This window comes from Protopterus annectens, chromosome 4.part0, assembly GCF_019279795.1.
Source record: "Protopterus annectens isolate FY-2018-M chromosome 4.part0, PAN1.0, whole genome shotgun sequence".
NCBI classification, from domain to species: domain Eukaryota; kingdom Metazoa; phylum Chordata; order Ceratodontiformes; family Protopteridae; genus Protopterus; species Protopterus annectens.
Window position 1 is genome coordinate 1606821789 of NC_056733.1, and position 16075 is coordinate 1606837863.

Below are 16075 nucleotides of genomic sequence, written 5' to 3' on the forward strand. Positions count from 1 at the left end.
CTATGGTTGCTTGTTCCCTTTAACTGGGTAAAATGTCCAGGATTCTCTTGATGGGAATGGGTGGAGCAGAGAACGGTATGAAATACCCTCTGGAAATGATGCGTTGTACCCATCTGTCATTTGTGATATCTAACCAGGCTTCTGGGTACAAAGATAAGCGACCCCCGACCACCTCCAGAGCAGGACAGTCGGGCCTCCTCTCAGGAGTGCTGGTAGGGTTGGCCAGAGAAATTATCTCTGTCACCCTGGTGTTACGGACCCCCTCTGCCGCGAGGGTAGCGTCTTCCATTATTACCTCTTCCTCTGCCCTGGAGGAAGGTTCTCTACGTGTGCCCTGAAAGGCTCCTTGGGCTTTATGGAACCACATCTTTCCTCCCCTTTATCCTTTGGGGTAAGGTCGAGTAGGGGTAGAAAAGCGGACTCCGACTGCAGAGTCTTTCCCCTCCTGTTCACACCTGGTCAATGTTACCTTTACCTTAGGCCCAAACAAGGAGGAGCCATCAAACGGGGTATTTACAAATGAAGACTTGAAGGGCTCCGCGAAAGAACAGAGGTGCATCCAGGATGCCTACGAAGAGTAACCCCTGCTCCTGCAGCCCCTACTCTATCCATCTGCTGCATATGATATGAGATGCATGGACGAGTTCGCAATGGAATTAAGGGTAGCAAACTGGGAAAAAACCTTGTCAGTGACACCTGCAGCTACAGCACCCTGAAGAGCATCTCCCAACTCCTTAAGGAGGTCTCTTTGCAGTCTGGTGAAATGGGTCAGATAGTTCAGTGATCGAAGGGTGAAAGTCGCTGAACTGAACATGCATTTCCCATATCTATCCATGATCCCAGAATCTCTGTTAGGAGGATGGATAGACGCAGAAGTTTCAGACAATTCCTTCTTGGTGGCTGCCGCCACCACCATGGCATCAATAGGGACTCCCTTAGACAAGAAGGTTTTTATCCGCTGGAGCAGAGATAAACTTATTCGGCCTCCGAGGGACAGGTTCCATGGACTCCAGAGACTCCCATGCCCTACGAGAGACCAGTTGCATAATCTCATCGTAGGGTGGTGACACCCAGGAGGTTGAAGGTTGAGACCCAAAAGCCTTCAGAAGAACAGACTCATCCTCAACAGGGTTTTTGGACTGTCTATCACCCCTCTGCCTAAGGATCTCAAGGATCTCAGCAAAGGAGATGTCCTCGGGGGGGACTGAGGGGACCCTTCTGACTCATCCAAGTCAGTGTCAGATGTCAATGACTCCTGTGGGGAGTCCAAGTGCCTCCTCTTGCACACTCTCTTTCTGGGAACTTCCTCAGTGGGAACCTCTGGGGAAGTCTAAGACCAGGGGGGCTCCCAGTGGGGCTGGCTCTGGGTCTCCACAATTGGGGTGGCCGACAGAAGCAGACACCGGCACTTTAGGGGAAGAAGATGCAAGACCTGGTGATGAGGAAGTCTTAGGAGACAGTACTCGCCTCATGGCTTCGAAGGCATCACGGCTTCGATGGGAAGGAGTCGACGGACCCGAAGGAACCGTGATCCCCTCCCACATCGATGCCATAGGCTCCGAGCCCGAGGTAGGAGCCGAGGCCGCGAGCCCAAGGTAGGAGCCGAGCTCTCCCGCGCCGAGGCCCAGAAAGGAAGAGTCGGCACCGACAGGTCAGTGTGACTATCCTCCCCGGACCCGACCGGAGAGTGCTGGCTCCTAGAGTCCTCAGTCGGCGCCGAGGACATCCGAGGAGATGGAGCCGATGACACTGGGACAGGTGTCGGCTCCAAGGGTTCTACAACCATCAGGTTGGTCTCTTCTGGCTCCGAAAACCCGCTATGGCTCGGAGGAGGAGCAGTCAATTTCTGAGTAATAGTCTTTGGTTCAGACAACTGGGTCGGAGCTGACAGCAATTTAGCTAGACCTGGTGCCTTTAAGAGCTTCTGTACCAGCCTGTCCATGTCCAAATCTGAAAGACTAACAGAGGACCTGGAGGAATGCACCAATGGTGCCGACTGGAGTAATGGAGAAGGAGATTTGAAGACCGGTTCCAAGGCAGTGTCCCAGGTCTGAAAGGAAAAGACCGTCTGCTCCGAAGGCTGTGGAGCCGAAGTCACAGCAAGTTCCACTTTCTTAGACTTTTTTGACTTAGAGTCTGAAGAGGATATGGAGGAATTCGATGATTCGCTGGCTCCATCCTGGTCAGTCAAAGCTTCCACAAAGGCGTGCTTAAGAAGACCCTGATCCATGAGCTTTCTCTTCCTCTCAGCAAGCACTCTAGTGGGAAAGTGGGAAAGGAGTGGTAGATACTGCAGGACTCCTGAAGGTGCACTTCACCCAGACAATACACACATTGAACGTGTCAGAGATCTTATGTCCACAGTCAGGACATTTTTTGAAACCGGACTTAAGATGTCTGTCTTTATCTTCCAACATAATAAGAAACAAATTCTATCACCTTTAACAAGAAAGCAACTAAGAAAACACACACACAATATTAACAATGCCCAAAAGGCCACACTGTATGTAGATATATATATATATATATATATATATATATATATATATATATATGTATATATATATCAAACGGCACAAGAACTAACTGTACATTAGTCAAAAATAGCCAACTACAAAATTACACTAAAACTATACTACTAAAGGCCGAAGCCCACACTAGCAAAGAAAGGCCACTAAAACTAACGAGGCCCTAAAAGATAGTACTATTCTGGGTAAGAGAAACACTAAGCAATAGAGTAGAATTGAAATATATGAAAAATTTTAAGAAAAACTTGCTAATTCATTGAAAAAGTCTCGAGCAGAGCTGGAAACCAAGAGATCAGTGCCGCGGCAAACTAGATCGGAGGTAACTCTAGCAATGCATCATGGGATAAGGGGCTTGGTCTCAAGCTACGGCCGTGTTGGAGCTGATGATCGGCTCCGAACCCATCAGTGAAGAATGAATGGCGAGATTGAACATCTTCACATCTATTTATATGCGCATCCCGAACAGACACCAACCTGGCTAACAACAGGTAAAACAATGCTCCTACTTAAGAATGAACCTGCAAACTACCCCAAAAATTATAGACCAATAACTTGCCTACCAACGACATATAAACTATACAAGGGAATTGATGCCAATAGAGTTTATTGTCATCTAGAAGAAAATTCAATTATGGCAGTAAAACAAAAGGGAAATAAAAGAAAGTCATATGGAACAAAGGATCATCTGATGTTAAAGTCATAGTGGAGAACTGTAAAAAGGGGAAGAATCTAAGTATGGCATGGACTGACTACACAAAAGCATTTGATAGTAGCCCACATTCATGGATAAAATGTGCTTAAAATGTATAAGATGCATCCTACACTGACAATGTTACAGTGACCATGAAACAATGGCAGACTACTTTGCAATAAAATCATGATAAAGGACAAATTACTATCCCAGGGATAAAAATTCAAAGGGGGATATTCCAGGGTGACTCTCTGTCACTGTTACTATTCTGCCTTGCCATCAACCCATTAAGCTGTCTACTAAACAGCTTAGGCCATGGCTATAATGTGGCTCCTAGAAAACAACAAAGTCTAAAGACTTCTCATCTTCTCTTTGTCAATGATTTAAAACTGTATAGCTCATCAGATGAGGAACTGAAAGCACAGCAGCAGGATGTTAAAACTTTGTCAGATGACATTAGAATGTAATTTTGTCTTGATAAATGTGCAAAAGTAACCTTTAAAGCAGGAAAACTGCAGCACCAGGAAAACATCAGTTTGGGACAAGAATGTGATATAAAAGAACTTGAGCAAGAGGGAGTGTATAAATACTTGGGAATTGATGAAGGATCGGCAATAAAACCTGAATAAATGCGTATAAAACTTAGTACAGAGTACTTTAGAATACTTAAATTAATCCTGAAAACAACATTGACATCCAGGAACAAAATCCAAGCTATAAACCAATTTGCTCTGCCTGTCCTAACTTACAGTTTTGGATTGATTGACTGGCCCCAAAACGTGCCTAATAGATTACATATTAAAACAAGGATGTTTCATGCTCACCAGATGATCTATAAAATCAGTGTATACCAAGATTATATATTCACAGTTCCGAAGAAGGGATGGGTCTACTTGAAACTGATTACATGTACAGATCTGCAATTGTGGGACTTCACACATATCTGCTGCCTTCAAGAGACCCAAATGTAGTGAAAGTTTTGAAACATGAGAACAAATCTAACATGACTTCTATGCTTAACCTAGCAGAAGCACATCGCTTTCAAGCAGGAATGGAAATCAAACCAGAAGTAGATAAAAATCAGACAGCAACTGAATGTGCCAAAAAACGAAAGAATATAAGGCGAAGGACCAGATGAAAAGGCAAGAAATGTGGAAAAATCATAAATATAGTGGCAAGTATAGAAAACTTCTGGAAGAACCTCACGTTAATCAGGAATGAACACAGGAATGGTTAAGGAGTGGTGAATTTAAACCAAGAGATGAAAGGTTAATATTGGCAGCCCAAGACAGTGGTCTACATACACGCTGGTTTACAAAGTCCATTGAACATGTTGGGGCGAAACAGATAAATGCAGGTTTTGTAAAACCAAACTGGAAACAGTCACACACCTCGTTGCTGGTTGTGATATACTAATGGCAGTGGGCCTGTACACTGAAAGGCACAACAGTGTGGCAAGACTGCTGCACTGGGGATTGTGCAAATATTATGGTTCTGAAGTGGCTGAGAAGCACTGGAAACATGAGCCACAAAGCATCACAGAAAATGATCAAGTCTTCATCACATGGGATCATCCATTACCAACAGTTCAAAAGATAGATGCTTGAACACCGGATACAGTAGTCCAAAAAAAGAAGACAAGAGCAGCATTATCATTGAAATCGCCACACCCAGTGATTACAGTGTCCTGCGTACAGAGAGACACAAGGTTATAAAATATCAGGATTTGCAAGCAGAAATGAGAGCAATGTGGAAGAAGGATACCCAGATGGTTCCAATTGTAGTAGGAGCAACGGGTCTTATAAAAAAAAAGAGTCTACTATCATATTTAAATAAGCTACCAATACACGTAACTCCGTATGAATTACAGAAGGAGTCATTACTGGGCACATTGCGTGTGCTGCGAAGAACACTTTTGTTTGACATCACGCAGTCAAACAATACTAATTTCATTAACTTTAATCATACTTTGACTTAGGAATGGGGTCCATTCCCGTCATGGTATTAGAAACCCAAAATATTTGGAGAAATTAAAAAAAGAAACATTGCATGAAAGATATATTTGCCAAAATGTTTTACTTGTTACATAAAATTTGAAAATATATTTACTTGCAAATATCTTATTTTTCCTAACCTGGTCCAATGATGCATTGCCTCTAAAATTCTGCCAAACTTCCTGAGTGACCACTGCCCTTTCCTATCCTTTTTGCCTTTCTTTCAAAGCTATAAAACCTATGCCCAAGATAGTGTCTGGTCAACATTTCCCTCCACATAAACTGGCTGCATATGATTCTCATCTAAATTCTATCAAATTGGTCTTGCGTTCACCAAGTTGATGACCATGAAAGTACCTTGTTATACTTCATTGAAGTCGTTCCTACTCTCTATAACTCTGTTTGTCCTTCTGTAACCAGAAGGCTATAAGACCAGCAATGCCCTTAACTTACAACAAACCAAAAAGTACTTACCATAAATGTATATGTTTGCGTGTATTCACTGTTGCAGTCATCACCCTTGGGTTATCTGCCTGCAGGTAGCCCTCAGTCAGCCGGAATACCAGAGTCGTAGTATTTCTGCATCGGATGCTGTCGCTTCTTCCATGACGTCAGCTCGTCAAGGGTATAAAAAAGACAGCCAACGCCATTACATCAGTTTTTCTTGCCCCAAATGTCAGGAGCCCCCAAATAGGGAGCTAGTATATGGTGGGGAACACCACCAGTAAAAAGTAAATACCAATGCCATTAGGAATACCCATAGAGAGGAGAGGTAGATAGAGAAAGCCAGGGAGCTGGAGGGAGGGAAACCAGGACTGCAACAGTGAATACACTTGAACATCAACATTTATGGTAAGTGTACACAACTGTACAATGTTCTTCATGTCTCACTGTTGCAGTCATCACACTTGGGTTCATTCCCAAAGCTGAAGAAGGGTGGAGACAGTCAAGAAGTGTTAGGGATGGCTAGTAGGCCTTGCAAGACTGCTGTAGCAAATTCAGCCCTGGATTTGAAAAAGATAGGTAAGTGGTAGTGCTTGGTGAAGGTGTGTACAGAACTCCAGGTTGCAGCTTCCAGAATGTTCCTGGTAGGGACTCCCCTAAGAAATGCTGTAGAGGTAGAAGTAGCCCTAGTGGAATGTGTTCTGACCCCCTGAGGGGTTGGTTTTCCATGGTGCTTGAAGCAGAAATAGATGCAGTGTGCTATCCATTTGGAAATGGTTTGTTTTGAAATGGCCTTACCCTCTGCCCCTGAAGCAAAGCTGACTAGCAGCTGGTCAGATTTTCTGAAAGGCTTAGTCCTATCAAGGTAGAACCTGAGCTGTCTGTGCACGTCCAAAAAGTGCATATCCTTTCCCCTTTATTCTGAGTGTTAGTGAAGAAGGTTGGTAAGTGGATAGATTGGTTTAGGGCCACACTGGACACCACCTTAGGCATAAAGGATGGGTTAGTCCTGAGGGAAACCCTGTCCGCATGGAAAATAATGGGTTCAACAGCCATTAGTGCCTGTAACTCAGACACTCTTCTAGCTGAAGTTATGGCTAAAAGTAAGGCTGTTTTCCAAGAGAGGAATTTTAACTCTGCTGAAGCAGCAGGTTCAAAAGGGGGAAGCGTGAGGTTTTCCAGTACAAAGTTAAGGTCCCAGGCAGGGGTGGGTGCCCTCATTGGGGGCCTTAAGTTGTTAGCCCCTCGCAGAAACTGTTTGATAAGAGGGTGTGAAAATAGACGTGGCTCAGTATTATAATTAGTCGAGATGGCAGAGGCATGAATCTTAATGGAGAAGGACAGGCCTCTGTGGAATAGCTCTGCTAGGTAATCCAGGATTAGAGATAAGGAGGGCACTGCTGTCTCCTTTCCTTTAGACTGAGTTCAAGAACAATATCTTTTCCACTTTTCAGCATAGGATTTGCTAATACTAGGACTTCTGGCTTCAAGAAGGACATCCAGTACCTGTTTGCTGAAGGTTCTTGGTGGGGTATTCAAGGGATAAGCCAGGCTGCAAGGTTTAGGGTTTGCAATTGTGGATGCAAAATCTGTCCCTCCTGCTGAGACAGCAGGGTAGGTGTCTGGTGTAGGTGCCAGGGTGGCACCATTGTCAGGTTGCGCAGGAGAGGGTTCCAGTGCTGGCGCGGCCAGTCTGCGGCAATCAGAATTGCCCTTGGCCTGTCTTGTTTTATCTTGAGTAGTACTCTTGAGAGCAGGGACAGAAGGGGAAAGGCATAGATTGAGAAGTTTTCCCATTGAAAGAATAGGGCATCCACCTTCGAGGGCCTGCTATGAGGGTTCCTGGTGCAGTACTTGCTTAACTGGTGGTTCTCAGGGGAGGCAAAACGATCCACCTCTGGATCAGAAGGTTGAAGGTGTTGGGCTCAAATTTGTATATCTCACTTTTAAAGGTATCGGGGTCTAAACAGTAACATTTACAGGAAAGAAACATATTCCAACTCTCTGTTACATTACAAAAGTTGTCGGCCCTGCACCAAAGGAAGAGCATCATTAAAGGACAAATGGCGAGAGTTTCCAGTTTGGTTAGTGACAATGATACCTTTAAAAATGAGATATACAAATTGGTGGGAATGTTTTTAGACAGAGATACCCACTTAACCTGTTACTGAGTGTCAGGAAAGAAATCATGAAAAAAAGGGATACTAATTTTGTTCCCATTTTAAGGAATAGCAATGAGGTGATATTTACAGAAAGAACATTAAAGGCATCTGATGTTTTTATAGTGAAGTATAACTACTTGGCCCCCCCAACTGGTTTCGTCCTTGAATAGAACGTGGAATGATTGTTTAGATTTAACTACAAAATTTGGCCAGTAAGCCCAAAGTTGTTTTTAGTAGGGGGAACAATATAAAGAACCTCCTTGAGAGACAAAATGGCTCCATGAAACACCACATTTCTTTAATGTTTAAATGTGGTGCTTGTAGATATTGCAGATTTATTAATGATGGGCCGTATGTGTTGATTAAGAATTACAACTTTGCCTTAGGGTGTCCGGGGAAATGTAATCATAACACCTTAGTGTTAGTTTATTTAGCCACCTGTACAGCCTACAATGTTTTTTACATAGGTAAAACTGTTCACAGACTTCAGGATAGGATAGCAGACACATGAGGGCAATTAAAAAGAAAAACGTCCATAATGCCCTGTATTTGCATAGCATTCAGTGTGTCAACTTCAAAAAAATTTATCGTTTTTGTTGTGGACAAGGTACACAAGAAAGAGAGAGGTGGGGATAGTAAATTAGAGGTTGAGGCTAAGGAATTTAAATGGCAACTTAGGCTTAAAGAAACGTGCCCACCTGGGTTGAATGACAATATATCCTTAATGCCAATATTGAAGCAAAGGGTAAACGTGATATAATCTGTGTGCACCTACAATAACATTTTGTGGGATTTCTCTGCTACAAGTTTAATGAAATGCAGTTTGTTAATTTTATTTGAGTTACTTACTTTCACAATTTTTCTATACTGTGATAAATAGGAATTCTTGATGTATTTATATTGTTTGTGGGATGCTTGTTATTAGTTATGGCTTTGTTGCGGAGTTTATAATACCTTTTTGTTACTAAGGAAATGATGTATTAATGATGAATGCACATTTATGTTTGATTGGTTGAAGGGGCATACAGTGCAATATTTAAATGATTTTAAAGTATTTCCAAATGACTGATGAAGCCATAGTCTTGTTGGCGAAAGCGCTCAGTCGTTTGGTTGTTTTATACAAATAAAGTGAAGCGACCGATTTACATTGTCAGGATTTTTTTATTTTTTTAGTTACTAGTTCACTGGTAAAGACAATACAGAAGGCTTCCTAGTACTTGTTTTCCCAGACATTTTGGCTTTGGCTGCAATCAGAATTGTAAGACACAATCTTTATCGCCTAAATTAAGTAATTTAATTTCACACTATTTTTCAAAGTTAGCTGGACTGAGATTAACCTCTCCTCTTCCAGCATCCTCTGTTAACATATACACACTTCCTCAGTTACAACAGTACAATCTGATATAAATGTACACTTCTTTTCTGTCTAGCAGGACACACTGTTGCTATATGTTTAACACAAGCAAATTCACAAATACATTTTTCAACACAAGCATTTGAACAAATCAGTTTGATATACAAATGGCATATAATTCATTATAAAATTCCAGGTAGCTGTGCTGGCATATGTTACACATCCAATGCCCTACTTCTCCTGGCACAGCTGACAATACCTCACATTGCCACATCTCTCCCCCCTTTGAAGACTCAAGCTAGTTTTTCAAGTGCCCCTTGAGAAATGTTGTTTGAGGGGAATGGGTCCGTCCTGGGAGTACATTAACCCATACCCTATCTTGAGATCTCATCTGTATTGGCACTGCTGACTCAGCTACAGTGCTGCACTGTTATGTCATATGCCTGCAACCCTAGGCTCCACCTTAGTAACTTGATATTTTGCTGGATGGCTCGATGTAACCATAGATCCTCCTCAGACTCCTCCTTCCATCCACTGCAAATACCCAGCACCAGGGCCTCCCTATCATGGTAAGGCTTTATCATGTTAATATGGTACAATTTGTGTTCCTGCCTAGCAATTCTACCATGTTGTTAACATCACTGACCTTCCTTACCATTATGAAGGGTCCCTCCCAAGCTGCCTGCAGCTTACTGTGTCTGACAGAAATGAGAACCATAACTTGCTGTCCCACAGCAAACTCTCAGGCTCAAGCATTCCTATCATACCAAACCTTTTTTCAGCTGTTGGGTTCCTGTCGGATTCTCCTTGGCCAAGCCCATGAGCTTCCTAAGCCTTGTCCTGAGGTTTAAGACATATGCCACAACAGACTCTTTGTGGGATTCACATTCACACACACACACACACACACACACACACACACACACACACACACACACACACACACACACTCATCACAAATCAAATCTAAAGGCCCCATCACCTTATGCCCAAACAGCAACTCAAAAGGTGAAAAGCCTGTGTATTCCTGGGGTACCTCTCTGTATACAAATAACAGATGGGGCAAATATTTGTCCCACTCTCTCTTAAACTGGTCCGCAAATGCGGTAGCATGGTCTTTAGTGTAGAGTTTAACCTCTCCACAAGACCAGTAGTCTGGGGGTTGGCAGGGGTTGGTTTTTAGGTGGTTCACCCGACGGCAATTCCACAGACAAGCCAGCACGTCTGACATGAAACTGGCACCTCTGTCAGTCAGTATTTCTCTCAGGAAACCTACCCTACTGAAAATCTCTAACAAAGCATTTGCCACCTTCTCTGCCTCAATAGAGGACAGAGCCACCACCTCAGGGTTTCTAGTAATGTAATCTACTACCACCAGAATATACTTCTTCCCTGTAGAACTTGGGGTTCTCAGAGGCCCCAAAATATCCATAGCTACCCTCTGAAATAGCTCATCAGTGACAGGCAAAGGCATTAAAGGAGCCTTGACCTTGTTGCCTGACTTGCCTACTTTTTGGCAATGCTCACAGGTCCTGCAGTGCCCTGTTACATCCCTGGCAATTCCAGGCCAGTAAACATTCTGCATAATATGTCTCTTGGTATGCTTTACGGCTATATGACCTGCAAAAGGAATGCCGTGGGCTATGGCTAGAAGTGCCAGATGGTAGGCTCTAGGCACTACCAGCTGCTGTATTACCTTACCCTCTGGCCCTCCCTAAGAGGGTCAGTCTCTCTAGGGTAACCCTTTGTTCCAGTAAACAGACTCCCCTTTTCCTTGAGAATCAGGAACCTCCTTAGCTACCTCCCTCAAGCATCTTAGTGTAGGGTCTGAGAGTTACGCCTGTCTCAACTCTATCTTTGTAACTCTTCCCAGCTCCACTTCCACAGGAAGTATGGTATTCTCTGACAGCGGTGCCTGGCTGTCAGCCTGGGTACTACAACTCACCTCTGCCCTTGCAGTCACTTTGTCCAAGGAACATCAGTACCTATCAGATGTTGTGGCTCACCTTCAGGCTCACTGCTACACAGTAGCTCCCTCCCGGAAATAGCCATCTCAACAGCCCAGGCTTCAGGTGTGGGGTATGTCTGGGTCTCCCCTAGGATACCAGACTCACATGCCTGTCTCCAAGCCTGACTGCATGTAACTGCATGAACACAAGGAACTGCATAATCAAAATCATTCCCTATAAACACATCTGCAGGGATATCCTCAAACACACCTATTGCTTGCTTCCTTTTCCACCCTCCCAGTCATGGTGAACCACGGCTAAAACCATTTGGAATGGGATTCCTCCTAAAGCTCTGACTGGAGTGGACTGCCCAAACAAGTACTGCTCCTCTTTAACCACTGCAGGCTTTATAATCATTATGTCAGAGGCTGTCTCTCTCTCTCTCTCTCTCTCAGCAGTGGCCTGTTTTTCATCCACTAAGATCTGATATAAACTTTGGTGATAGTTTGGTACCCCTGTTGTCTCCAGACAACTTACCACTGGTATACTGTTCTTCCCACTTGCTGGCTCCCTCACCTTTTGTTCCCCACCTTGCTTCTGTAGACATCTGTATGATAAATGGCCCCAGTGTTACACTTAAAACATTTAACCCTTGATTCTGGTCGTGTAGCTGAACTAGTAGCTTCCCCTGTTACTGGTGGGGGTTGTTTAGGCTGCCCACCATGGGTTCCCTTATATCCATGTACAGCACTGGGTATCCCCTTCCTGTGCAGTGATGCCCTGGTTGCCAAGTACAGATCCCCTTTATACCCAGCTCATCTGCAGAGCTACACTCCTGGTCTGCCAACTAGATTCTCATGTGCTCAGGCAAAGTGCTAAGGGATTGTTCCTTCACCAAAAGGTCTGCCAGCCTTTCAAAGGTGGTAACCTGACATCCACTCACCCACCTATGAAAATAAGTCCTTAACTCAGCAATATAATCACACCCACTTTCATCTGCCTTAAGTCTATGCTCATGAAACCTTTCTCTGTAAGCTTCAGGTGTTAACTTAAAACATTCTAGTAAACAATGTTTTAGTCTATCATAGTTTAAACAATCAATATCAAACAATTTAGAAGCAGCAGTTACAACTTTATCATGTAGTAAGGGGGTCAGGAACTGCACCCAGATCCCTTGGTCAACATTACACTGTTTACATACTCTTTCAAATATATGAATAAAACTATCAAAATTATCACTTTTTGTAAACTGTGGAAGACATATACTGACATTTACTGCTTCTGGGGTTTGGTTAATCCCTTTCCCATTACCTCAATGACCCTGGTGAAGAGTCAGCATCTCCCTCTCATGTTGGCACTGCATCTCATTTTCTTCAGCCTCCAAATACCGCAGATCTTATTTTCTCTGGCCTCCAAATGCCACAGTCTCTCTGTTGATTCTAATTCCAAATGTTTTGCCTCCAGTTCAAGTCTCTATAACTCCAGACTTTTTTTTTTAAGTCCTCTGAGAAAAAGGTGAACTGTCTTGTTTCTCAGGGATGCAAATTCCCATCACCAGACTGGTTATTCTCCTGGATGCTGGTCTGAGCTGCAAATAAGGCTGAAATAATTTTCTCTTTAGTCAGGTTGGCATACACCAGTCCTTTGGTTTCACACACCTTGGACAACTGGTTCTTTGCTAGCTTGCCATAATCCTCTGCTGACATCTTTGCCTGCTTTTGCTGACTAAACTAACAAAAAATAAATAAAACTGTTGTGATAATGAAACTTTGAATGTTTAACTTGTGCCTGCTGAGAATACACACACCTTCAGTGACAACTGGCTACAGGCTACAGAAGTTCAATTAATATCCCACCACAGGCATCAATATGCGACATCCACTCTCTGGGTCAGTAATCAAACAGCCTTAATCCTCACCACTGACACTGGAGAGGGACGTTCACTTGGAACAAAAGCAGATACATACATTATTTCCAGATACAGCTCTCTGTATCAAGCACAATTTCCCTTAAGAACACACTCAGTCCAGGGTCTGGATTTCTCTCTCTGTCTCCCTCCAGCCAGGTCCCCAATAAAACTCCACACTGACACAGCTATAGAGCTGAGTCCTCAGCCAAGTGTCCAAGCCAAGTACTCCACCAATCTCTCTGTGAAACCAGTGCTCCATGTCCCTGCTCCAACCAGCTGAGACACAGACACACTCTGAGATTTGATTTTTTGCATGCATGTGCACACACACACACACACACACACACACACACACACACACGCACACACACACGCACACACACACGCACACACACACACACGCTCACACACATCTGGGAAAGGCTGGCACAGATTTACTATCTATGACCCTTCTGCCCAGACTATAAGGTATTTACACTGCCACTGGATACTCCAAATCCAGCTACTCTAAGGCTCTTATACGGGTACCCAACTATACCGATTGAAATTAATATTAATACAAATAACTGTTTTTGACCAATGCAATAAGGCTTTCAGGAGTGGATATGGACTAAGCAAATAGACACAACTACTCTATACTCTCAAAGGTTAAAATATTCTCTAAAGGACCAGCCACAATGAAAAGTTTAAATATATTTAATGATAATAAATAAAAGAACATGAAAATACTACATATCTATTTACAATAAACACCAGAGTTTCAATCACAGGAAATATTAAAATAACATAGATGAATAGATTCACACAGATACAAAAAACAGTAGTTAACTAATCTTGCTGTATTTCCCTGACTGATCTAAAGAATTACTACACCCTGGTAACTTCCCAGAGCAAGGCAAAAAGAAGTAGGTGAGGGATTTTTCTTTGTCAGGTTCCAAAAGCAGAATGTCCTGAGACTTCGATCTTACCTAATTTTAAAACATAATTTTTGCCCTGGATTACAGAATGACATCACATACATCTGGTCATCTGACTTCTGGTTCCCATACTATCCCCTTTCCTAGCAAATGACCCAGAATCTCACACACATATGTCAGAACTTTGTTAGGGTCTGTTGCAGCTTCTGGAAGTCATAAAACAATTTTAAACTTCTACCCTTCCAGTGTAGCAATTAGTTCACTGATAAAGACGATACAGGAGGCTTCTTAGTACTTGTTTTCCCAGACATTTTGGCTATAATCTTTGTGACCTAAATTAAATAATTTAATTTCACACTATTTTTCAAAGTTAGCTAGAGTGAGATTAACCACTTCTCTTCCAGTATCCTGTGTTAACATATATACATTTCCTCAGTTACAACAGTACAGTCAGATATACATGTATCTTTCTTTTCTGTCCAGCAGGACACACTGTTAATACATATTTAAAACAAGCAACTTTACAAATACATTTTTCAGCACAAGCATCTGTACAAATCAGTTTTTTACACAAATGACATATACTTCTTTACAAAATTCCAGTTAGCTGTGCTGGCATCTGTTACACATCCACTGCCCTACTTCTCCTGGCATAGCTGGTAATATAACTCGCATCATCTCAACTGGTATCACATCACTGTTGTTACATCACAGGAATAGTACAAAAGTGATATGATGATGTAAAGGAAATAGAAGGGTTTAATATCATACATTTCTGGATTAAGGTGAGATATTCTGGTGTGCAGATTCAGTGTAGCCCAATCCTGACCTTTCCTCAGACTGGAGGATATTGTTGATATCTGATTCACTATTAATGAATCTCCATCATGCATTTGGGGATAAATACTGCAATGAAGTTCAGACACATCAGGGATTCTTTATCTGAGGCCTCTATCCAGCCTTCCTCCTGAAATACCTTCAAACATGCATCTTAACATCATTGTATGAAGGCTGCAGTGGCAATAAAGGAGCAAATAATTACTGATTTCAGTAGGAAACCTGCAACTCACATTCCAACATATCTTATCAAGCTGTTGCAAGGGAGCTAGTAGCTAATCCTTATTTACCTAGAATGCCTTCTTTTGGATTTTAAAATGTAGTGCTTTGAGCACTTATTACTTAGTTCTAATGACTTCTCATCTAAATGAATGAACTGTACTGTTACTCATTTAACAACATTAAATTCTTCTCCATTTACTGACTTTCTATACTGCTTGCAAGTTTATTTCTGGAATTTGCTTACAAAAATTAAATGAACTACAAAAATCATTCTCAATGAAAAATTACACCTTTTTTCCTGGTAAATATTAAATTCTACCTATTCAAAGCCTAAAAAATGTTACTAGCTTTATCTACAATGTTCTACATGCAGCAGCTCAGTTAAACTAAACTGGTAAGTATCCCCATGAAGTAAAATATCTTGCAGCATTCTTACCTGGCTGTACCATCTTAGCCTTCTCAAGTCCAGGGATGTGTTTAAGTAGCTGTTCTTGAAGTTCAGCTGGCAGTGTGACAGACAGGCCTTGAGGGTAAATCAGGTCTGAATCAAAGCCTTCAGGTTCCAGCCACAGCTGGTGTGTCCTGTTTGGGAACCGAAGCACCTTGGACTCAATTGATGGACAGTAACTAGAAAGAAAATTCATAAAGTCCATTACCAGTTATCAGGATACCATACAACAGTGATGTAGTAGAATGAAAACTTTACTAAGGACTAACCGTGGCCCTCGAGTGGTCTCTCTAACATGTTGATTAAGATGAAGATTTTCTCGGACTATCCGACTGACTTCTGCTGTTGTATGGGTTAAGTAACAAGGCAACTGGTTTTCTGGCTAATTTAAAAAAAAATATACATTTTTTTTTCCAAATATTTTTTTTAATTAATCTGGCTACAGGGTCATAGCTAGTAAATTTTAACAATTGCTTTGCAAGTAAATCTACCTGAAATGTGAAGCAATGTTCTAAACCACAGAATTTATGATCACTGATTAACTTAACCAAAAAGCCACAAGTAAGAGTGTTGTATCAAAATATATTTTATATTTTGTTTTAATACTCAAACAATATAAC

At 42.3% G+C, this 16075-nt stretch overlaps 1 protein-coding gene across 5 annotated transcripts in view; it reads right to left on the minus strand.

Moving 5' to 3' along the window:
• The window catches only part of MTO1 (mitochondrial tRNA translation optimization 1), a 399278-nt gene that overhangs the window by 217485 nt on the left and 165718 nt on the right, over positions 1–16075 (minus strand). For all 5 annotated transcript variants that reach the window (XM_044069382.1, XM_044069381.1, XM_044069378.1 and 2 more), the window contains exons 6-7: positions 15725–15837; positions 15444–15634 (exon numbers count right to left, since the gene is read on the minus strand). In XM_044069382.1, coding sequence (XP_043925317.1) covers positions 15444–15634; positions 15725–15837 — 304 coding nt within the window. The remainder of the gene's footprint in view (positions 1–15443; positions 15635–15724; positions 15838–16075) is intronic.